This window comes from Podarcis vaucheri (genome assembly GCF_965113315.1).
Source record: "Podarcis vaucheri genome assembly, chromosome: 15".
Taxonomy (NCBI): domain Eukaryota; kingdom Metazoa; phylum Chordata; class Lepidosauria; order Squamata; family Lacertidae; genus Podarcis; species Podarcis vaucheri.
Genome location: NC_138753.1, coordinates 36352047 through 36375875, shown reverse-complemented (window position 1 = coordinate 36375875; position 23829 = coordinate 36352047). Strand labels below are relative to the sequence as shown.

The window sequence follows — 23829 nt, the reverse complement described above, 5'->3', positions numbered from 1 at the left end:
GTTAAGCTCTAGACTCCTTAACCAAGAACAAACCTTGGCTTAGCTGCAATTCCACACTAAGCCAAAAGAAACAGAGAGAAGCAAAATAGGTGCACTTTACTCCCTGGGAGCCTCCATGCTCACACTAAGTCTCCTCCAAGTTGCAGTGGAGATGGAGATCTGCTTGGTGATACGCTGGCTCAGGAACTGTGGATCACAGCACACCATTTTGTCTTTCATTTCTCTAAGGGGCTGCAGCGTCCCACTTTTTAAATGCCTTTTAGGTGGGCCTGCTGATGAGCAACTTAGTAAAACCAGCAGTGCCTGGATACTTTTCTCCTTAGAGAATTGTAACCTTCCTTGTAAAAAACCAAAAAAACCCACCCAACAACCCAAACCCACCTGCTGTTAAAATTGCTCTTTTGCTGGCAGCTGTGGCTCGGTAGGTCAATGAGGCAACAGTCCCCAGAAGACAAAGGAGGCCTTCAGCTAGCTGAAGTCTACCATCCAACTTCAGGCAGAAGCAAGGTGGGTGGGAAGGCCTTTATTTGTCGCAAAGGAAATGAGTCTTGATCTGCAAGGGAACAGGATAAGCTTTGTTCTGGGCTGCTGTGGGTTGACTCCTTGCCGAGCATATGTGTTGGCGGGGTCTCACCGCGTATGCAGTGGATATGGTTTTTTCTTTGCAGCTGGATGCTTTCATCCATCTCCAGCCCTTGACAAAACAGGGGTGCACCTCATCGCCCTTTTCTGTAAGCGTTCAGGTTTGTGAGGCAAAATGAGCCTACAAGAGGCTGAGATCTGGAGGAAGATAAAAGATTGTATTGAGATCTAGAAAAGGCTAAGGAACTCCATCTCTAGATCTGGAAGAGGCTGAGGAATACCATCTGGAGATCGATAAGAGGCTCAGAGCTTTCATCTGGAGTCTTGAATGCACTATTACCTTCACCAGGTAAAGAGTGGTGGGTATGGTGATTGTAGGGCTACTCAACCTTTGCCACACCCAACATCCTTGCCAGTAATTATTTTAAACTGACTTCTCAGCATTGTTTCATTTCAGGGCAGCTGCCTTCCAGTATTGCATGCTTGAAACAGAGCCTCTTCTGCTGTAGCAAACACCAAGAAATTGCTAAACCCAAATCTACTTGTGCTCAGAAATACATATCTCTCAAGAGGGGCTCTGCAAGATAAGAATTACAAACCCATAATTCCTTGCTGATGCACATTTTAATACAAAATAAGTTAACTCTTTTGTCCCAGCCAGCCCACAAACCTACACCCATCCATGGTCTTCCATCCCCATCTTTCCTCCTCACTTGCTCACCTGGATGTTGCTGTTCTGGCAGTGGCAGCAGAAAACAGCAGAGAGGAAGAAAATGAGGGAGGCCTCTTACACCCCCTCCCTTCCAGACCTTGTGCAGTGTTAGGTCGGGGTGGGGGACAGGCAAAAACATTCAAAGAGGATGCAAAGCAGGGTGAATTCCCAGCTTCTTTTGGGTGGGGTTATGCTTTCTCTCAAGTTTACACCAAAATTACTTATTTATTTCACAAAATTTGTATAACACTTGATTGGAAAAAAGAACAACCGCCATCACTGATTCCATTCCGATAGCTTACAAATATCTGCGACGGGTAAAATGACTGCAACAGTAAAGATTTAATCAGCTTCCTGTTATTAGTGCCAAGATTAACTGCTACACGAATCTGGAAGTATTTGGAAAATGCCACTTTAGAATATTGGTACAATAAGGTCTTTTAAAAAAACAAAACAAAAAAACCCTATCTGTTAACCCAAGAGGGTGTGACCAAAAGTGTGACCAAAAAAAAACCCATTTTATTTTACATGGTTTGATTTTATTAAATTTATCAATGAAGGAATTGAAGTGCCAGCAACCCCAGCTAGGCATGTGGGTATATGGAATTCTTCCTAGCAATATTAGACCTTATGTGAGTCTATGCCACAAGTATTTCCAACTGTACTTACTGAACCCTGTAAAAAAAGATAAAAGAGATAAAAAGGACTCTGATGCTTAAGCTGTATACATTTCTTCTTAATCCTCTTCTTCTTTGATTTGAGCTATGTATAGTACTGAAAGACTATCTCTTTTGAACAGTTTGCAGTGCCGATCTACCCTCATATTTTTCAAATTTAATTTTAAAAGCATTTTTTAAAAAAATGGGTTTGTCACTTGGGGGCTGTTCCTGAATCCAGCCCTGCTTCTGGATGCCCAGGGTGGCAGCATGGGCCCGGAGTTTATTTGTCCCGTGTCATGTGCCCATTGTACCCTTTGACTCATGCCCCAGTGGCATCCTTTGAAGAGCTTCCAGGAACATTAGCTGGTCTATTGATGTGTGGCAGGTTGTTTCATGAGATCAGCCCTTTTCCTATCATATGGAACACTTAAAAATAAATAAATGAAGAAGTCAGGCAGCTCACCTGAAGCAGGATAGCATATGTATGTTGGTCATTGACATGGCAAACACTGGAAGAAGATGGAATGGCTTCAGAGGGAAAGAATCCACAGTACCTTCTGTGCACAGTCCTGACTTACATTGGGCTCTCAGAGTTTGCGTTTGCTTCACCCAATAGATCTAGGAGGACATCCGCATTGCATTTTCCATTTGGGTGCTTTCTGTTGTTGGCTGCAGAAGTAGTTGGCAGCAATAACATCAGCTTTCTGAGACGTGGCACTGGGCCACTGAGTCGGACGCAAGGAAAAAGCCACTTAGCCTGAGCATTTGAGGTCGGTCCTAACCCACCGTTTGCTTCAGTAAACACGGCAACCTGCTGCTGCTGCAATGCCTTGGCCACAGCCCGGGTCTGCTTGGCTCAGCAGTCTGTTCGTCAGCTCTGTGTTTGTGACAGTGTTGGGGATCAGTAGGACAGAGGGGGATATTTTGGCTGTTAGGGATAGTCATTACAAGTGTGGCCGCTAACAAAATACAGTGGTACCTCGCAAGACGAATGCCTCGCAAGACAAAAAACTCGCTAGACGAAAGGTTTTTCCGTTTTCGATTTGCCTCGCAAGACGAATTTCACCTATGGGCTTGCTTCGCAAGACAAAAACGTCTCGCGACTTTTTTCCTTTGTCTAAAAACAAAGACATGTTTTGTTTATAAAGTTAATTTATTTTCCCTTCAATTTTTGAACTGCTCTTTACAGTATGTGTGACTTTAAAGAGCAGTTAATAAACTGTTGTTGTACCAAATTTGGCTTTGTTTAGACTTTTTTTGACCATAGGAACGCATTAATTGATTTTCAATGCATTCCTATGGGATTTCGTGATTCGCAAGACGAAAAATTCGCTAGACGACAAAACTTGCGGAACGAATTAATTTCGTCTTGCGGGGCACCACTGTATTGCTGTGTAGAGAGACAGGCCAGTCTGTCAGTCTAACTTTCTTCCTGTTTATCATTTTTCCGTTCTTTAGATCATTTCCCCCCATTTTCACATCAGTTGGCAATTTATTTAAATAGCCCTCATAAAAATTCATCCTGTGATTACTCATATCACGACTGTTCATTTTATTTTATTTTATTTTTATTTGGTTAGTTAGTATTTTATATTTCATGCTTGTTTTACATTTCACTATGTATTGTTAAAAATGTAATCATCTTCAACACCATTGTCATAAAAACATATTGGTAATTCAGGATGAGTAGCTGTGTCAATTTTGGTTTGCTCCTTTTTTCATGTTTCCAATCTTAAAGTCAGTTCTTTATGTTTCTACAGACGTTTTTCATATATATAAAATATAATATATAATCATCATGAAAATTTATCAGCATTTTCATGCAAATCTCTCCTAAAATTTGCATGCAATTTTGCCTAATACACACATTTTGTGCAAAGCATTTCCCACCAATATGCATTTCTAGGCATGCTTTACCCTAGCACGTGCGTTTTTGTACACTTTACTTGACTGGAGAAACGCATTGCAGAATTCACAGATGTGTGAATTTTGAAGGGCTGCTGCGTTTCAGTTTGTAATACTATTTTGGAAAGTGCAGATTTCGCCTTTAACAGCAAACTTAATTGAATTCCTTCCCCCATTTCTATTAGTGATACCCATCACTAGTGGTGCAGATAGCTAGTTCTAGGACAAGTTGTTCTTTAGTGGCCACATATATTGCTTCACTTACTCAAAAATGTGCTAATTCAGCCCTGCTACATTTGGGGGTTGCTTTGCCATTGCCCCTGTCCATCATGTACCAGGGGAATGAGACAAAAACGATGCTGCAAAGAATTCTCTGCTTTCCACTGAGATCAAAATCCCTCCTTTCCCTGTCTTTTATTATTTTTTTGCGGGGGTGGTTGATATCTCCTCAAAAAAGAAAAGAAAAAGAGAACTCATTCCAATGCCAGGTGGATTTGATACAAACGTCACTATGCAGAGAGAAGAAACCACCATATATCAGCAGAACCACCCCCTTCTCCTGCTTGCTTCCCTGTAAAATCTGGATAGATTTCCTTCCTGCGTCTGCTGAATTCATGAATCCTTTCCCAGCTGCTCCTTCCAGATGCATGCAATAAATTCAGCAGCCAGAAGTTTACAAAGAAGCTGAGGGTTTGTCGTCCCGTCCCCCCCCCCCCCCCCGGCCAGCTGATCCATGACATTCCTCCTTTCCTTATGAGCATAGGATCCTGCCTTATACCAAATCAGGCCATGAGTCCATCTAGCTCAGTATTTCCTACACTGTCTGGCAGCAGCTGTCCAGGATCTCAGGCTTTTCCCACCCTAGCTGGAGATGGCAGGGCTTGGACCTGGGACCTTCTGCACACAAAACAGATGCTCTCTCAGTGAGACATGGCCCTTCCATACCCCCCCATGCTTAAGCAGGGACTGCTAAATTTCCAGAGACTGCTGTTTTAACCCCAGTGGAGTCAGATCCATTGAAAACACAGGGCAGTGCCACCATTAACACAGCAAGCATGTTTTCTGTATGGACACAGGGGTTATATCAGAGTTTCCCACAGAGCTGCCTTCCCTGACCTGGTGTCCTCAAGTCACTGTTGGGACTCCAACTCCCATCATTCCCTGTTTGCATGGCCCAAGGTGACTGGAGTTGGGAGTCCCAACAACATCTGGAGGGGTGAGGAAGGCTGCCAGAGAGTGTGTACTCATGTCTTGATGTGGCTGTTGTGAGCTCTGCTGGTTCAGACAGGCGGTTGTGTATGGGTGTTCAGAGAGATGCTTATGTTACTTGTACATCCATGTTTAATCTAATGTATGGAGCTGCCTTAAATTGCTTTGAAATGCTACATGGGGCAAAATATTGCAGCCAGGATACTGATGGGCGCAAGGAGTTTTGACGCTACTGTGCCAATTTTGAGTGAGCTACACTAGTTGCTTGTTTGTTCCTGAGCCCAAAATGGTCTGGGACCTGAATGCCTTAACCTCAGACCACTGGTCCATTTAGCTCAGCATTGTCCGCTCTGGCTGGCAGCAACCCTCCAGAGCACTGTATGCAAAGATGTTCTCTCCCAGCCGTGCCTGGGGATGGTAGAATTGAACCTGGGATCTTCCGCATGGAGAGGGGGGGAAACTGCTTTTTGCATTCCTCAGGGAACCATTCTTTAGCACCCAATTGGAGCAAACAGCAAATTATATTTCCCTGGATTGCCATTAGTTCTGCTCTCTTGTAAACAGTGGGTTTTCCCTTGGAATGGAGTGGGGCAAAGAGGAAATCGCTTGGACCCTTGCTTTCTGGACACAGCAGAAGTGTGTCATCAAACAAGGCTATCTATTTCCACCTGTCAAATGTGGAGAAGCCTCCCTATTGCTCCTGTCGCTGCAGAGGCTGTGAGTGGCACCCTGAACCCTTGGCTCTGGCAGCTCCATAGCGGACTCCTGCATCTGTGATTTAGCCACCGGATCTTTTGAAGTGGAGCTAATGAAAGCCTTTGAGCTTCCTCCAAGCTGAACTCCAGACAGAGGTCTATTGTGGCTGCATTGACAAGGGCCCTTGATTCAGAGTTATCACATGCTTATGAGATAGTCCCAGCTGAAGAAACAACTTTGCCCTGAGGCCGCTTGTGGCATTTGAACAGTTCTCCTTGATCCCCTTTGCACAGCCCATGAGAATTGTGCAGTGTGTGGTTCCATCCTTAGGAAGGGGCAAGGAGGGACTCTCCACTGGACTGTCAAAGACCCGTTCCACTCTGAGTTGCTCCTATTGCTGTCGTTTCCCCAAGCATCTATTTTGCCAGTAAGGTAGTATTTTGCCTCTGTGGCCTCTGAGGAATAGTAGCAACAGTGGCAGCTAGACATCACGTTTCAGGTGGGCTTTGATAGGTCCTACGCCTGTCTTCTGATTCAAGTACAAGAAGGAAAGACTGGGCTGGATATTTCTCAGCAAGTTGATCTGAGATTCCCCTTTTCTTACTTTGATTATAAAGAGGGGTGTGTGGAGCTCCTTACCCACCCAACCTTTCTATTAGACTAAGGATGTGACCCACTGCCTTTTTCCACCAGCAAGTTGTGACTGTTTCAATGAGGTAGGCAAAAAACCCAGTCCAGCCCAATCTGTCTGCAGGCAAATTCTTCCCTGGCCCCAAATACAGCAACTACAGAGGGGAGATCAGGGCCAGGGCCAGCAAGACCATCCACAAAGGCTCACAGATGTCCAGCGGACATGTTTAGAAGGTGAAAATAGGTCTATTCTGCATGCATTAAAAATGGGGGTGGGGAGCCTGTGGCCTTTCAGATGTGGCTGGACTCTGAATCCTATCACCCCATACCATTGCCCACACTTTCTGGGGTTGATGGGAGTTGCTGCCTGATCGTTGCAAGCAAAGAGTAAAAGTAGTAGTGGTGGAATGGAGTCTCCTGGAAATGGGCAGACTGACTGGTTAGGACCTTGAATGTCAGCACTCTGTGCTGCACCCTTTTGTTAAGGTCCCACTTCCATGAAACTATGGAGTGGTGAGCTTGTGTAATGATCCTTAGTCCAGGATGCTGCAAGCACGCCCCTGTTTCCCTTTGAGGATTGTTGAATGATGTGGCTCTCTATGATCTCAGGGAAAACGGCTTTCCCAGCACAGACGTTTGGGAGGCAGGGCAGGCAGCATTTGAAGAAGAGCTTTTTTAGTGCTTGCCAACCCTGATTTCTAGTTCCAGCTGTCTGTTTGGGATTATGGGGATGGTTTCTCCTGCTGCTTTTGTTCTTTCCCCCTTTAAAGTATGATTTAGGGTAGCAGCTGTGCACAATGTGGTCTGCGTGACTCTGCTCATCTCCTCTTTTTGCAAAACTCTGTAGAGACTCGGGGGCAGGAGAGAGAACGGCAGTAGGTTCATGTCTGGAAGGAAGATCTTATCGCTAGCGAGTTTCTGAAATGAGTAACTTGCAGAGCCAAGTGCCTGCACTTTGGCCCTGAATCTAGAGACACTGAGGTGGCGATGGATGGAAGGGATTTGCTCAGCTTTGTAATCATGAGGTGCCCTTCTCTGAATTGCATGCTGCGTCACTAGGGAGATAAGGATGCATCATTTTCTAGTCTGCTCTGTATTTACCTCATGCAGCACTGTTCCCATTCTGCTGCAGTTAACCTTCCACTGAAAACGACACTCTTTGCATCACCATCTGCTGTGTCAGTTTAACTTGCATCATCTTGTAAAATAGGTTGTTGTTACATTCTTGCACCCCATTCATTTCAGTGTAAAGGAAATGCAATGCGATTTTTTTTGGGGGGGGGTATAAATGCAATATCATAGAATAATAAAACTGTAGTGTTGGAAGGGACTAAGACAGGGGTCAGCAGACTTTTTCAGCAGGGGGCTGGTCCACTGTCCCTCAGACCTTGTGGGGGGCTGGACTATATTTTGGGGGGGAAATATGAACGGATTCCTATGCCCCACAAATAACCCAGAGATGCATTTTAAATAAAAGGACACATCCTACTCATGTACAAATACCAGGCAGGCCCAACTCATTGAAAAACACGCTGAATGGTGGACCATCCTGGCCGGATTTAGAAGGCATTTGGGCCGGATCGGTTTAATCCGGACCCTGTGGCAATTTATTTCCTGGAGTAAAATAAAAAAAAAACACCTCAACAACTTCAATTCTAAAAAATACCTCAACAACTTTGGGGTAAAATCGTAAAAAAAAGCTCAAAAAGTTTGGACACCACTGGTCACTAAGAGGATCATCTAATCCAGGAAAAAAGATCCACTCATACATACTTCTTATATCATGGCATAAAAAGTAGACAGAAGTATTCCTCCCTCTCTTATAATGCTAAAACACGAGATCTTCTGGGCGCTTGGGTGGGCTGGGTAGTCTGTCCCTGTTGCTGTTTGTTTTTTTATTACACAGTGTAAACACTGAGCGGTGAAAAGAAGCCACCATTACTGGGGCAAGAAGAACCCAGACAAGGGCTTTTAATGAATTACAAAACAATAACGAACCTCCTGAAGCTGTACACATCCTTTGATGTTTGAGGTTAACGGTAGTGAGCGCCTTCAGGCTCTACCCATCAAGTTAATTTCCGTGCGGTGGAAATCCACCACTATATTGCAAAGGAAAGGAAAGGGGGAAGTTGCTGTCTGATGAACAGGAGCCTGGGGGTTGCTCTGGCTTCTTATCCAGAAGATCAGTGAACGTGTGCTTAACTGCAATTCCCCCTCACACAAGTGTTCGCCCTTCCCCTTCCCCCATCCCTCTCTCCTGATGCAAAAGAAACAGGTAATAGGTGAGATAGGAGGTGATGAGACCACTGTGTCACACACACACACACACACACACACGTGTCTGTGGGGAGCAAGGGAAGGAAGACCGATCCACTCTGGACGAACTACAACCCACGGACTCCTACCTTTATTTTTTTAAAAAAACACACACACAGGGTTATCAATGGGGCAGTGTGTTTGGCTGTCAATCAGAACATTGGTGGTTTGAGCCCACCCAGGATTCCTGCCATGGAGGAGGTTAAAGTAGATGGCCATTGGGATCTCTTCCAACTCTACGATCCTATGATTCTATCCAATGAATATACCCATGAATATACATGGCTAACTTAGGCCCGTCGTTTTCAACGAGTCTACTATGAGTACAAGTTGGTTGGATATGGCCCAAAGTTTCCAGTGTTTGTAGAACCTGAGATATGTGGCAAAATGTACTGGCACCATTCTTCTGATTAATTTGTGGGAAACTGGCTTCTACCTCCACCATTTTCAGGGTTTTATTTTGCTCATCCACCCACCTCCTCCCCCCCCCAAAAAAAAATCACACACATACATATGAATGAGACAGGCAGACAGAGAGCCAGATTTACTACCATAAGATGCTACTGACCTTAAAGGGAGATTAGATAAATTCATGACTGATAAGCTATCAATGGCTACTAGTCATTCTGGTTATATGTTACTGCCAGAATCCGAAGCGTCGTGATTCTGAATCACCAGTTGCAGGGGAAGAACAGCACGTTCTTGTGTCCTCCTCCTGGGTAACCCATAGGCACCTTGGGCTTCTGTGTGATACATGCTGCTAAGCTGCACAAGGACTTTGGTCTGAACCAACAGGGCTCTCCTTAATTTTTTTTAAAAAATACCGTATTTTTCGCTCTATAACACACACCCGACCATAACACGCACGTAGTTTTTAGAGGAGGAAAATCCGTAGGCATGCCACCCGTAGGCATTCCCTCCATAACACGCACAGATGTTTCCCCTTACTTTCTAGGAGGGAAAAAGTGAGTGTTATGGTGCAAAAAATGCGGTAGTTGCTTTTTGTCATGGGCCAGGAGGGGGAGCACTTCAAAGATTGAATTCATTCATTCATTTAAAAATGCAGTTGTCATCTCCCCTTTTTGCCAGGAAAAATAAAAAGTGAAAGAAACAAAATCACAAATCATGGCACTGTAGACATAGCAAACAAGAGACAACCACCTGCTGGAAGTGGGGGGGGGCTATATGGGCTTTAATCTGTAATAATTGTTTTTAAAACCACTTGGTTGATTAGAATGGCTAGATATATGTATATACAGAAAATGTTGGCATTGCCTGTGGAGACTGGTCCGTTTGGGTGAATGGCCCCCCAGCCTAAGTCTGCCAGACTCCGTCTGCCTGCCTTCTTAAGCCAGACCAAGAGGGGCCTGGCTGTCAGCTTCCTCCTCAATCTCAGTTTTGCCCTTTTAGGAAACAGCAGGGAGAAGGATGGGGACAAAACGTGAGTTAGTTGGCTCCTCCTGTCATTGGTTCCAGCTCTGCTACCGCTGGCTTCCTTGCTTTCTGGTCCACCTCTGGGCTCAGCCTGGTTGCAGTGATACGGAGTGAGGAATTCCACCCAGTCCTCAGTAAGAACGTTCCCATCGGGAACATGGCACTCAGATCCTTCCTAACACCTTTTTGTGGCTTCCTCCTTTTTTTCCAGAGACCTGAAGAACAACTTGATTAGCATCATCCAGCCTGGAGCTTTTCTAGGCCTCTCGGACCTGAAGCGCTTGTAAGTACCACTCTCAAAGCCCCCCCCCCTCCCAACTCTAGAGCAGCCCATTAGATTTTCCTAATGCTCAGCTGGAACTGCCTCTTGGAATTTAAGCCCCTTAGATCCAATCTTGCCTTTTGGGTCAGCAGAGAACAAACCTTTGCCCTCCCCACGTGATCTTCAATGAGTGTACAATCAAATATATCTGCACCCGTGTACAGTTTTTCTCATGCAACATGCTGATGGGCACATTCCTTTATCAGTGGGCACAGTAATTGAGCTGTGCCAATGAACAAGTGTATGCTGTTTCACACAAACAGTTGCACATGTGTAGAGACAGCTTGTACCTGAGTTCGGTGTGATGCGTGAACAAGCCTTTCGTGGCAACCATTTGTGTATTTGAAGAATGTTACCATGCTTTCCCCCCCTCCAGCCTTCCCTCCTCCATTACTTCCTCCAAACTCTTGTCTATGAGATTAGATTTATCCCTTTAAGCATTTAAAGTATTTATTTATATAAAGTATATCAAAAAGTATTTATATATTACCATGTCATAAAACATCAGGGCGCTGATTTCCATATCCCTGGCCATCTTTGCTGCTGTTCTCTGAACCCATTTCAGTTTGTCTACCTGTTCTGTCACTGGAGACTATGGCAGGGAGGGAGAAAGTAAATGTCAAAGGGCTGTTCTCTTCCACCCTTGGCCATCTCTGGCATGGCCCCATTCAATCGTCGTTTCACCCCCATGAATTGCCATGGTAGATCTCCTCCTATCTGCTGCTGCCAACATCACTCTGACCATCCAGTGAGTTCCCAGCTAGAATCTCAATTGATGCTAGCACACGAGAACAAATCGTTCCAGTTTTATTCCTGTACACAGCATTCCAACTACATGAGTGCCACCCCCAATGTCTCCACCTGGTTTCCCAAATATGGGGAGGCTTATAAGCCCCTTTGTGAGAAGTGTGAGTGAGGATGGCACACCCAGGTGTAGAGGCTGGCATCTGCAGCCCCACACCCTCCAGCGGTCAGGATACCCTGTTCAGGAATGGCTCCTGAAGAGACCTAGATTTTCATGCTCAACAAAATCCACCTCTAGTGACATCATTTCTCACACCCTCTCCATGTTGCTAAGCAGTAGGCATGTCCAAAGTCAGTTTTGGGGGCCTAATCTGGCCCGCTAGTCGGTTTAATCCTGCCCCTGTGGTAGTTTATTTCCTGGGGGTAAAATCCTTTAAAAAACCTTGACAACTTCAACCCTAAAAAAACTTCAACCCTAAAAAAGCTCGACAACTTCAATTCTAAAGAAAGGTCAGCAACTTTGGCCAGCCCTCATGGCCCTTCACTTCATGAAAACTGGCCCTCTTTGAAGAAAGTTTGGACACCACTGAAAAAAGCAGATATCCTGGAGAAGACAGCTTGCAAAACATCAGGGTGACATGGCAGCGGCTGCTATTTGCCCATGGACTACTCATTGAGCCAACATGCCCCTTTTAGTTTGACCTCGGGGTCCTGTGGGCTGCATTTCCTCCTCGCATTGCCCGTGGCTTCCACCGTCCTCTCACGGCTCTTTTGCCTCCTCTGATTATTCAACAGGGACCTCTCCAACAACCGCATTGGGTGTCTCAGCTCTGGCATCTTCCAGGGATTGGTCAGCCTCATCCGCTTGTGAGTATTCGTGGTGGGGGCGTCCTTTGGCCCAAAGTCTTCCGCATTTGTGTTAGTGACTGAATCTTTGCTCAGCAGACCGATTCCTTGGCTGCCAAGCAGGAGTGGCCAACTTCGTGCACTCCAGTTGTTGCTGGGCTACAATGACCATAATCTCTGACCACATATTTTCTAGGGCCGATGAGAGTTGGAGTTCAACAACATCCGGAGGGCACCAAGTTGTCTACCCCTGCTGTCATAGATATACCTCCTGTCCATGCAAGTTGCAAAATGTTGTGCTTTGGTCTTCTATTATAACTGCTAGCCTCAATGGCTATGTTCTCACTCTGCTGTTGGAGGTAGTGGGTCTAGGAATATGAGTTGCTGGGAATCCCAGGTGGGGTGAGTGCTGCTGTGCTCAGGTCCTGATTCTGGGGTTTCCACTGACATCTGGTTGGTCACTATGAGAACAAGGACAGTAGACTAGGTGGGCCTTTCACCTGAACCAACGGGGCTCTTCTTGGGTTCTTGACTCTTTGGTTGCATTGAGCCAGACAACACTGAATTGCTGCTTATGAGGAGGAGTTCCTTTCAAAGAGGATGTGGCCAGCAATTCCAAGCTACGGCCCATATGATAAAACACATGTTATGTTCCATTTATTTGTTGCTTGCTGCAAAAATGCCTCAAAGCAACTTACTATTATAAAAGCATACATAATACAAAATTTAGCAAATATATAAAAATGAATTAAGAAACATTAATTAACTAGAAGCATTCATCTTGCAATAGCATAAAAAGAACAAATCCTACCCCATCCCACAAAAAAGAAACACCAATTCAAGCTTGGATATAATCATACCCTGTGACTCAGTCAAGCCCCAAATGTTTGGGTGAACAGGAATGCCCTGGTTATTCAAAACTGGTAATGATGGTGGCAGTTTTGGAAGAACATTTCGCAGCCAAGGAGCCACCACTAAAAGGCCCATTCTGATACTGCCACGTTCTGCAGCTCCATCAGAAGGGGCACATGAAGAAGGGCCTCAGATGATGAACTCAGGGTCTGGCTAGGCTCATGTGGGGAGAAGCAGTCCCTATGGTATTAAGGTCCTTTATAGGTCAAAAACAGCACTTTGAATTGAGTCTGGAAATGAACTGGCAGCCAATGCAATTGTGCTAGGATCATTGTTATTTGATCAGTCCTCCTATTCCCAGTCCACAATCTTGCCACTAAATTCTGCACAAGCTGCAGTGTCAGAACTGTCTTCAAAGGCAGCCCTGCATATATAACACATCCCAGTAATCTAACCTTGAGGTGAGCAGAGCTAGGCTATCCCTGTCCAGAACATGCAAACACCAACACTGTAACAGAAATCATGTTCCCGTCATGCCATCAAGTGAGAGAGCATGCTTGGCCAACTCTGGCCCACTCAAACAACTTGTTCATTCTCCTCTTCCACAGGAATATGTCAGGGAATATTTTCTCCAGCATCCAGAGTGGGGTCTTTGATGAGCTGCTGTCTCTGAAAGTTCTGTGAGTATATCCCCTCCTGAATGTTGAAAGAAGGGGCAGGCAGGGAAGAGGCAACTGAGTTTCGTCTTAAGCCAGCCTTTCTCAACCTGTGGGTCCCCAGATGTTGTTGAACTACAACTCCCATCACCACTAGCTAGCAAGGTCAGAGCTCAGGGATGATGGGAGTGTAGTCTAACAACATCTGGGGACCCACAGCTTGAGAATTGCTGTTTAAGCATTTGGTGCTGGGATTGGGTTGAATGTGAGTCAGGGCTGGTGCCAGATCGTGCTATTTTGCTGTCCTAAGCAGGGTGGGGCTGAGAGGATGAGAGTATCCCCCTTCCCCATGCAAGATGAGGGTGTTCCTCAGAACCTCTTGTGGTTGTCTCTGAAGTCACGGGGACATGCTTTCAGCTTCTGCAAGGAGTGGAGAATGGGAGCCTGAACTCATGTGTTGCCTCCACTGTGGTGGACATCTTTTGAACTGTGTTGCCATAGGTGGTCGCTCAGCTTTCCTGTGAAGCAGAATCAGCCCTATTGATAGTACAATGGTAAACTGATGGGCGCCTAAACCCATTTTCATAATGGCAATGGAAGCACTAGCTAGGAGAAAGCAGAACATGTCTAAAATGCTGCAAATACAACACAGGGGGAAGAGAATTCTTCATAGCCATTTTATTATAATTATTTAAATATTGTGCCACATAATACCAGAGCTGGCTTCTAAGCAGTTTACAAAATATAAAAACCTGAAAAACAGAGTAATTGCAACATAAACAACTTACCAGGAGGGAGAGAGACAAGATGGTTCAGCAGCCGATGTATGGGCACCACTGGCAGTGCCAAACTTCCTTACTGGCCGTTTCTTAGAGCCATTATCAACTCCAAAGTAGGGAAGGGGTGGGTAGAAATCCATTTAGTTCTCATTTTAATGCATGCCTCCAGAGTTCATGCTTCACAAACTAATACACAAGGCAAAACACAGCTTCCCTTCAAGGTTCACACCTATCAAAATTCTGCAATGCACTTCTCAAACCCCCCCCTGCAAATTCCCCCAAAAGCATTCATCAAAGAAAAGTGCACACACACATATGCAAATTTTGGTTGGACCAGGTTGGAATTCTGAAAGCAGAATAGAGTGGGACCTCTGGTTGCAAACGGGATCCGTTCCGGAGCCCCATTCGCAACTTGAAAGGAACGCAACCCGTGTCTGTGCGTGTGATTTCATTTTGCGCATCTGCGCATGCGCCAGCGGCGAAACCCGGAAATAACCCTTTCCGGTACTTCCGAGTCGCCGCGGGACACAACCTGAAAAGACGTAACCTGAACTGAACGTAACAAGAGGTATGACTGTTCGCTACCCATCCGATCTTTGAGGTAGAACAGCTCACTCCACACAGAGCTCTTTACATAGGCCTCCTCTTGTTGTCTTCTACAACCCCTTTCCCCGCACAACAATTCTGCTTAATCCCAGCATGTGGCTCTCTTCCTTCCCTTCCAGTGACTTTGCCACCGAATACCTGACGTGCGACTGCAACATGCGCTGGGTCTCAGCCTGGTCCAAAAACCGCTCCATCCAGATCTCCGACAAGACGCTGTGCATCTACCCTGGCAGCCTGCACGGGAAGCTGCTACGCAACATCCGGGAAAGCCAGATGCGCTGCGGTGAGGCCCCCAGCTGGACGGGCAGGGTGTGTTCATTTACTAGTGGGACCGGCAGGAACCTGTGCAGGGTGGGAGTGGCCCTGTTCCAGCTCGCCAGCCACGTCGTCTTGCAGAACACACCGTCCCGCTTTCCTTCTGACCCTGAAAACGGGCAGCATCCTGCCGTAACAGAGCGAGCTCAGTTCATGCTCAGGCCTCGTTGAGGCACTTTGGGCACCCCTAGGCTTCCCTTTATAAATAGTATTTTTCTTGGAGTCGAGTGTGAATTTCATGCTCTTTATTCAGCTCATAGTAGCAATGAATGAAACTTTCCCCAAAACGTCTAGCTATATATACATTATTTACGCAACGGGACCTGCATGATTGGCTAATTCGGGGCCGCTCCTGTAGGCCAATCAGGTTGTGGATTCACCTCCTCCAGAAGCCTTATTGGCTGCTCCTGCAGGCCAATCAGGTCACTGATTCACTTCCACCTGGAGCTGGATTGGGTGGCTCCTGCGGACCAATCAGACGGCTGCATTCTGGATTCTGTTGTTCTAGGATTCAGCTCAGTACATAACACTCTCCATAGCTGACAGAAGCAGAGGGAAATTTGCTCATTCTATGTAATTATAATTGGTTGCCTAAATGAGCTTTCCTTTATGTAAACTTCTGATTATCACTTTTCCACCTTAAGTGCAAGACATAACTGTGTTAGAGGCACCTGTGTGCAAGTTGGTGTCTTGGTCTCAGCACCCTTCTCTCCCTCCCTACACAACCTGAGTGGGATCTCGCTCTCCCTCTCGCAGAAGGGACCCCAGAGCTGCACACCCACCTGCTGATCCCCTCCTTGCGGCAAGTGGTCTTCCAAGGCGATCGCCTCCCTTTCCAGTGCACAGCCAGCTACCTGGACAACAGCACACACATTTTGTGGTACCACAACCGCGCCTTGGTGCAGGGGGATGAACGGAATGGCATCATCCTGGAGGAGAGCCTTGTCCACGACTGCACCTTCATCACGAGGTACTGGGGTTTTGCTGCCTTGGGGAAAGGGAGAAACTTCACGACTGCGCCATACAGTTAAAACACATGGCTTCCCCACAAGCATCATGGGAATTGTAGTTTGTGAAGGGTGCTGGGAATTGCAGCTCTGTTGAGAGGTGAGCTGTAGTTCCCAAAGTTCCTGGGAAGGATACAGATCAGGACAAATAAGCAGTTCAGGGTTTGACAGGTTGCATGGAAGTCTAATCCCATCCAAGGTTAGACAGGTAACAGGCAAAGATCAAGAGAGAATATTCTAAGTTGCAGCACCTCATTTTTTGGGTATCACACCCCTGGGAGACCCAGGGCCGGATTTAGGTTTGATGAGGTCCTAAGCTACTGAAGGTAATGGGACCCTTTATATGTCCAGCTGTCCTTTGTCAACAGCAAATTGTCGCTGTTTTTTTGTGTTGAATATATGCTATATGGTAATTTATGGACCTAACAGGTATCTAAAGCCATTTGCACTTAACAAATAGGAGACTACACAACACAAAACACTGTTGCTATATGTAGGTTTTATTTTATTTTTATCTTTATCTTATATTTTGGAAATGTACATCAAGTTCTTTTTCCCTTTAAATTTTTTGGGGGCCCCCAAGAGAGTGGGACCCTAAGCTATAGCTTGTTTAGCTTATATGTAAATCCGGCACTGGGGAGACCCACTTGCTGCCAACATTGTGATCATTTCTATGCCAGGTAAATCCTTTTTTTTTTCCCCAAATAAAAAATCTCCCAAGCTTTTGAAAATATTCTGAATCATAGAATTGTAGTGTTGGAAGGGACCCAACGGCTATCTAACCCAAGTCCCTACAACAGAGGAATAACAGCTAATCACACTATTTTAACGTGTTGTTGTTCCCAGTCTTGCAGCAGACAAAAAACTTTGCCTCTTGCAACAAATACGTTTGCTACGAAAAGGTTTGTCACTTACAACAAAGCAAAAAGCAATCAAAAGCGTTCCTGAGGCACCTGAGAAACTTGCTAACAAATTTATCATGGCACAAGCTATCATTATCAGATGCAAGCCTTCATGGGCTTGAATCCATGAAAAGCTGTGCCATAATAAATTTGTTAACCTTTAAGAGGGATGGACAAATCTTTCTATTTCAGTTCTTCATGTTTCTAACATTCCCAGTCTTAAATCCAGTTCTGCACATTTCCACAACTATTTGTGACTTTAAAAAAAAAAATCGTCGTGGAAATCTGTTAGCATATTTGTGTGAATTTCTCCTAATAAAACATTTTGTATGTGGTTTTGACTAATTTCAGCAAGCACTACCCCCTATTATCATGCATTTTGGTATGTTATTTTCAGTCATATGCTGTATATTAATTTCCATGCATACTTTACCCCAGTATATGCATTTTTTACCACCCTACTTGAATGGAGAGCTGCATTGAAACATTTGGAGAAGTCTCAAAGGATGGCTGTGTTTTCAGTACACACATTTTTTTCAGAAAACACAAATACAGTAGTTTTGCCTTTAAATGCAAACTGAATTGAGTTTCTCTCCTATCCCTACTCTTTAAGGAACCTCAATACATTTTGGCTGATTTTATATGCCATTTTTAATTCCTGTGTCTTACTGTATTTATTTTCATGTGTCAAGCTGCCTTGTTTCAGTTCCGTATGCTTGGGTTGATTGGAGACTAAGTTAGACTGTATTCAGACAGCACTTAATTCTCTTTTCCTGTTGTTTTCTCACCTGATAATTTCCGCATATTATGTGATCTTTCACATGATATAAAAGCCGTTCCTGAAAATCTAGTGCAATCTAGAAGATGTTTAGAACTCATTTCTGTGTTAATTGTTTCCAGGGGGGGGGGGGGAATCAATTTGCAACCTTGTTAACTTGGAAAATTGTGGTATTTTCACATTGTAATTTCACATGACTCAATTTGGGGTGGTATCCCAGCATACAGTTCTTCCCTGCCATTTTACAGTAACTTTAGTGTGACATAGCAGCATATTGATGAAAAAGCTAAATTTGGGGTGGCATATTGATCAAAAAGCCACAGTTCCAGAATACAACAGGCTCTACAGTGTGAAAGAAACGTTAGAAGTTTGGACCAAAAGTAGATAGGAAGTTATTCTCCTGCATTTTAGGGGGCGAAACTTAATTTTTGCACATTTCTTCAGTGAGGGGTCTTAAAAAAAAAATAAATTCTTTTGAGTGTGAGGAATTCAAATCCGATAATATTTTTGTGATTGGACAACATGTATCTTGGTAAGTCTACGTTTTCATGAAAAAGCACAGAAACTGCTTTCAAAAAACCAAAGAATTTTAATTTTACATTCAGAAAATGTCAGGTAATGCTAAATAAAAACAAAACCCAATAATATTAATATATAATATAACTGCAAGTACCTGACAATCATTTTTAGTGATTTTACACACGTTTTACTTACCAAGCAAAGCTAAATTATATTAATTATACTATGCCTTTTGAATTCTTCAGGCACGTTATAGCTTTTTAGCACCCCTCATTTTTGGAATTTGAGAGTTGTGAAATCCCTCATACCTGTTTCCTAAAAGCTATCAACCATTCAGTCTCGTATGGTTTCTAAAAGCCCTTTCTGTCCCCAGCGAGCTTATCCTGTCCAATATCCATGTCTCAGCCAGCGGCGAATGGGAGTGCACCATCTCCACGGCTCAGGGCAACGTTAGCAAGAAGGTCGAAATAGTTGTGCTGGAGACGTCGGCCTCATACTGCCCAGCTGAGCGCGTCACCAACAACCGTGGAGACTTCAGGTAGGAGAGTCTATGGGGATCTGGACCAGAGAGGGCCTTGGAATGGCAGGTGTAATGGGTATGGGGTTGCTCGTGCGTAAGTTGCCCCCTCTCCAGGCCTTGTTGCCTTGCTAAACCTTTCAGTCTGGGCAGCCCTTCACTTCGTGGCTGCCTCAGTCGCTAGCAGAATCCGTCAGTGGGCGTTTCTTAAACCTCTTCCAACATAAAAGTTGTTTGACTCCCAGTCAGGCTGATATGTGCCGGGCCCGCTTCCACGAGACCGTGTGTAAGGAACACCAACTTCCATTGCTGTTATTTTTAAGTCAGGTTTCTAGACTTCACGATTGCATGATGGACGAAAGAAGGGATGCGCTAAATCAAATGTGGAGGACTGGTATCTCATCTGGTGTGTTTGCATGGTGGCCGAGGCAACTGCCAGGGCTGATGTGGTCCCAAGTACCATTGCACGGGAGATCTTTTTTAACTCCATATAATGTAGGGCTATGTAATGAGCCCTGTTTTAGGAAACTTTCAAAAGAAGAATGAAAGTTGTGGCTGAATGACAAACAGACTTACTATTATGATCCCAACCTTTGAAATACCAGTCTGGTTCCTAGCAGTATTGCCAGTACCTAGAAGCTAGAACCTCGCCCTTCTGTAATGTGCAAGAGGTATTATGGCAGGGTGATTTCCTAGGCTGCAAGCTGTTGTTGTTCTTGTTGTTGTTTAGTCGTTTAGTCGTGTCCGACTCTTTGTGACCCCCTGGACCAGAGCACACCAGGCACTCCTGCCTCCCGCAGTTTGGTCAAACTCATGCTGGTAGCTTCGAAAACACTGTCCAACCACCTCGTCCTCTGTCGTCACCCCTTCTCCTTGTGCCCTCCATCTTTCCCAACATCAGGGTCTTTTCCAGGGAGTCTTCTTTTCTCTTGAGGTGGCCAAAGTATTGGAGCCTCAGCTTCAGGATCTGTCCTTCCAGTGAGCACTCAGGGCTGATTTCCTTAAGAAGGCTGCAAGCAGGAACTGCTTAAATTAATATTGTTGGGCTTTCTCTTGTCCGCCCTCTCCTGTCTTCCTGGTGGAGTTGCAAGGAAAGCCAGCGTAACAAAATAATAATAATAGGGTAACTTTAAAAAGTGTTTGTTTCTTGCTTGATGCATTGGACTTGCTGGGGAAAGGGGGGGAGGTCATTGCTTTGTTTATTTCTTGCTGTGCCAACCACATCAGAAAAGAGCTGGGAATCCCTTCCGCAGAAGCGCAAGAAGCTGCCTTATAGGAGTCAGGCCGTTCACCTAGCTATCTCAGTATTGTCTACACAGACAGGCAGAAGCTCTCAAGGGTTTCTGGCAGGAAGCTCTCCCATTCCTGCCTTGGGATGGTGGGGGTTGTATCTGGGACGGTCTGCGTTCAAGGCAGCTGCTCTGCCGCTTAGCTCCACCTTTTCCCTACCCTTTCCAGAGCTTGCCAGGTGGGCTTCCACAGATGTGCTGTCTGTTGGGAAGGATGGTAGAATTCATTTGCTCTTCGCCATCGCTGCTGCCTCTTGGCCCCGCAGGGTCCAATGTCTCCAGCTCCCTTTGAGCAGGAGGGTTCGGCTAGGGGGCAGGCAGCCCTCGGATGCCTGATCCCTGCTCTCCCAGAGCCCCTCTTGCACAGAGGAGAGGGGAGGGAGGGGATGGGCTTGAGGATCTCTCTGGCAACCGGGATCTGGGAATGATTAAGGGTCCGTTGCGAGGGAGGCTGTCCGAGAGAGGCCCGGCTCTGGCAGCGCAGACAGGCTCCAGAAGCAGAGGTGTTGGAATTTCTCTGGCAAGAGAAAAAAGGCTTATGGAGCCCGCTGTAACCTTGGCAGGGTCTTGATGGAATATAAATTACTGCGCAGTCAATGTGGCTTAAATTAACAGCGGGCCTGTCTTCTCTCCCTCCGCCCCCCCCCCATCCCGGCCCCTTCCGCCTCCGCACTCTGCATGAGCAGGATATGGCCTGGGGTTAGAGACAAGGAAGAGCAGCACCCAAAACCCCTGATCCTTCCAGTGCGTGACACAAATGCAACACCCTAGGAAAGCACAGAAGAGCTTTGCAGCGCTGCAGGCATTTGGAAGGGGTGGGGGAGAGCAGAAGGATTCCCATCCCATGGGAAAACTTGGAAAGAGACTGATTAAATCCCAGAATGGATGAGAAATGGTTTAGATGTCCTCATTGTTTGGTCCTCTCTTGCCTGGGACCAAAAAAAAGAGCTTAAAGGACCAAAGCCGATGAGATGACCTGAGATTGCATCCCCTGCCCAGAAATATTGGAGAAGTCCAGCAGGGAGCAGAAATTCCCTCAATTTGCACGTTCTTCGGACGTCAGAAATGTAAATCATGCAAGCCATTATGAGCACCATTTGCCATTGGTGTATTTTTTTTTCCAGTCTGGAAAAAATGGCATTTTTTTCACGTTTCTCTTCTGTTGACGTTCATTGAAATCAATTACATCACTTTTAGCCATTGCAAATAGTGAGGTGAAGAAGTTTTAGCGGAAGCTGAACTGTAGTGGAAGGCAAACAGAGCTGATTGCAACAAACAGAGGATGAGATACAAGCCACTGCCTCTTTCCATTCCATTCCTGCCCCTGCCTCTGGTATTTCCTAATCGAATGGAGCTAACGGGAGGAGACAGAGACCTCGGTGATGGTGGAGGAGGGCATAAACATTTTTGCAGCTCACACCTTACATTTAAAGCACACATCAAGCACACTGCTTCCCCCTAAAAAAAATCCTGGGAACAGTAGTTTGCTAAGGGTGCTGGAACTACAGTTCCCATGGTTCTTCAGGAGAAGTCACACACTTCAAGGTTTTGGTGTGTACACAGCCTAGGGTTCTCCTGGGTTGAGCTTGCTTTCAACCACATATGCCAGTTTTGTTCTGGGGCAATAGGCTGCGAGAACCAAAGGAGGAACTGGGTTTGTGTGTGTGTGTGTGTTTTTAAAAAAACCTTATTAAATATTATTTTAAAAAAATAAATAAAACAAAGGAGGAACTGGGTTTGTCTTTGCAGAGGCAGCCCAAGGGGTGTGCTGTATCATGTCTGCGTCTGGTGTGTGTGGAGGGAGCCATGTGATAGCCTTATGCCTTCATCCAGCTGTTCCCGCCGGCATGGGAGGGAGAAGGCATAGGAAGAGTCTTGCAAGCCAGATGTTGAAGCAGCTGGACCAAGCAGAGAGTTCCAGGGAGGCAAATAAATTACTCCATAAAACATTTGGCATCAGACATTTTTTCTTCTCTGTTTCAAACCCTGTGGCACAGCATGAAAGTCACCCCCCCCCATTGTGGGGCCTCATCCTATTTAGAGACACAATCCCCTATCCCTTTCCCTGTTCTCCCAACCCCACCCTCTCATTCAGTTGCAGGCAGCGGGGGTCTCCTTCCTTGATGCTCACTGGCTTGCAATGCCCCCATTCTTCCCTTCGTTTACTCTGTGTGATATTTATCAGGGAGCAGCCTGACCAGTATTTATTTTTTTTAAAGATATTTATTGAGAAAAATTTTTGAATATAGGAAAAAATAAAAATAAACATACAAAATAATAAGCAGTTAAAAACACACATTAATTTTCAATAACATAACTTCCATACCCTTATTTCCTCTGACCTCCTCATACTTCCCTTCTTTGTATTCCATTTCAGTTTGTTAGTTCAGCAAATCCTTACCATTAAACTTTTACCCATTTATAATCCTTTTTTCATATCTCTTAAAGCATTACAGCTGGAAACTGCTTAGTTTCTATCCAACATCTTTCTAACATTCATTAACTGACCAGTATTTTTATTCCAAATGCGGACGAGGAGAGGCAGGAAAAAGAATCCCTGCCATAGGAAGCTGCCTTATATCAAGGTCCAACCAGCTCAGTACTGTCTACACTGACTGGCAGTAGCCCTCCAGGGGTTTCTCTTAGCTAAACCTGGAGATGCCAGAGACTTAATCTGGGACCTTCTGCATATAGCATAGCTGTAGCCCTCCCTTAAAGGGCAAGGGGGAGATATATGTGGGAGATTCAGGGCAAGTGCACAGAACTTTCTTGTGGAATTGTTGGTGGTGGTGGTGGTAATAATAATAATGATAATAAGTCACTTTTTCACAAAGGTTAACAGAAGATGTCTTACAGAAACAAACATCAAAACCAAGTATAAATGCAAGAGTAGAAACAACCTTAAACACTCCATGATAATATTTATAAAAGAGGAGATCCAACTCAGGGCAGCCCCTAAAAGAAAGAAAGAAAGAAAGAAAGAAAGAAAGAAAGAAAGAAAGAAAGAAAGAAAGAAAGAGAAAAGAGTGAAAGAAAGAAAAGAGTGAAAGGTCAAAAGCTTGGGCAAAATAATTGTTTTTTGCCTAGCCCCTAAAAGCAGATAGTGATGGCACCTGCCGTGCCTCCCTAAGGAGATCATTCCCCACCAGGGAGCCACCACTGAGGAGACCCTTCCTTGTGTGGCCACTGCACCTCCCTTGCTGCTTGTGCGTGTGAGTTTTGTGTAGCACCCACAGGTTGACTTTCTCAACGAATAGGGCATCCCATATTAATTTCCCCATTTAATCTGGATTTGCTGTTTCACATGAAAAATCCGGTACAGAAAAAAGCCAGTGGAAATGGTAAATATGGTTCAGAAGGGTAGCAGTTAATATGGGGTGGCATATTGATGAAGAAGACCTCATGGAGCTGTGGGCAAAAGCATTCCTGTATGAGCAGCACAGAATCCACAACTACCTTGGCTGTGTGGAAAGGTCCTCAGACTGTGGATGGGGGAACTGTACAGTTGAGCACATCTCCCATAAAGAGCCAACAGCCACCAACCATCTTACACA

General features: G+C 45.2%; 1 protein-coding gene across 1 annotated transcript in view; it reads left to right on the top strand.

Moving 5' to 3' along the window:
- The window catches only part of ADGRA2 (adhesion G protein-coupled receptor A2), a 115624-nt gene that overhangs the window by 74378 nt on the left and 17417 nt on the right, over positions 1-23829 (top strand). The window contains exons 3-8 of the mRNA XM_082200242.1: positions 10355-10426; positions 12005-12076; positions 13516-13587; positions 15068-15231; positions 16020-16233; positions 18843-19007. Coding sequence (XP_082056368.1) covers positions 10355-10426; positions 12005-12076; positions 13516-13587; positions 15068-15231; positions 16020-16233; positions 18843-19007 — 759 coding nt within the window. The remainder of the gene's footprint in view (positions 1-10354; positions 10427-12004; positions 12077-13515; positions 13588-15067; positions 15232-16019; positions 16234-18842; positions 19008-23829) is intronic.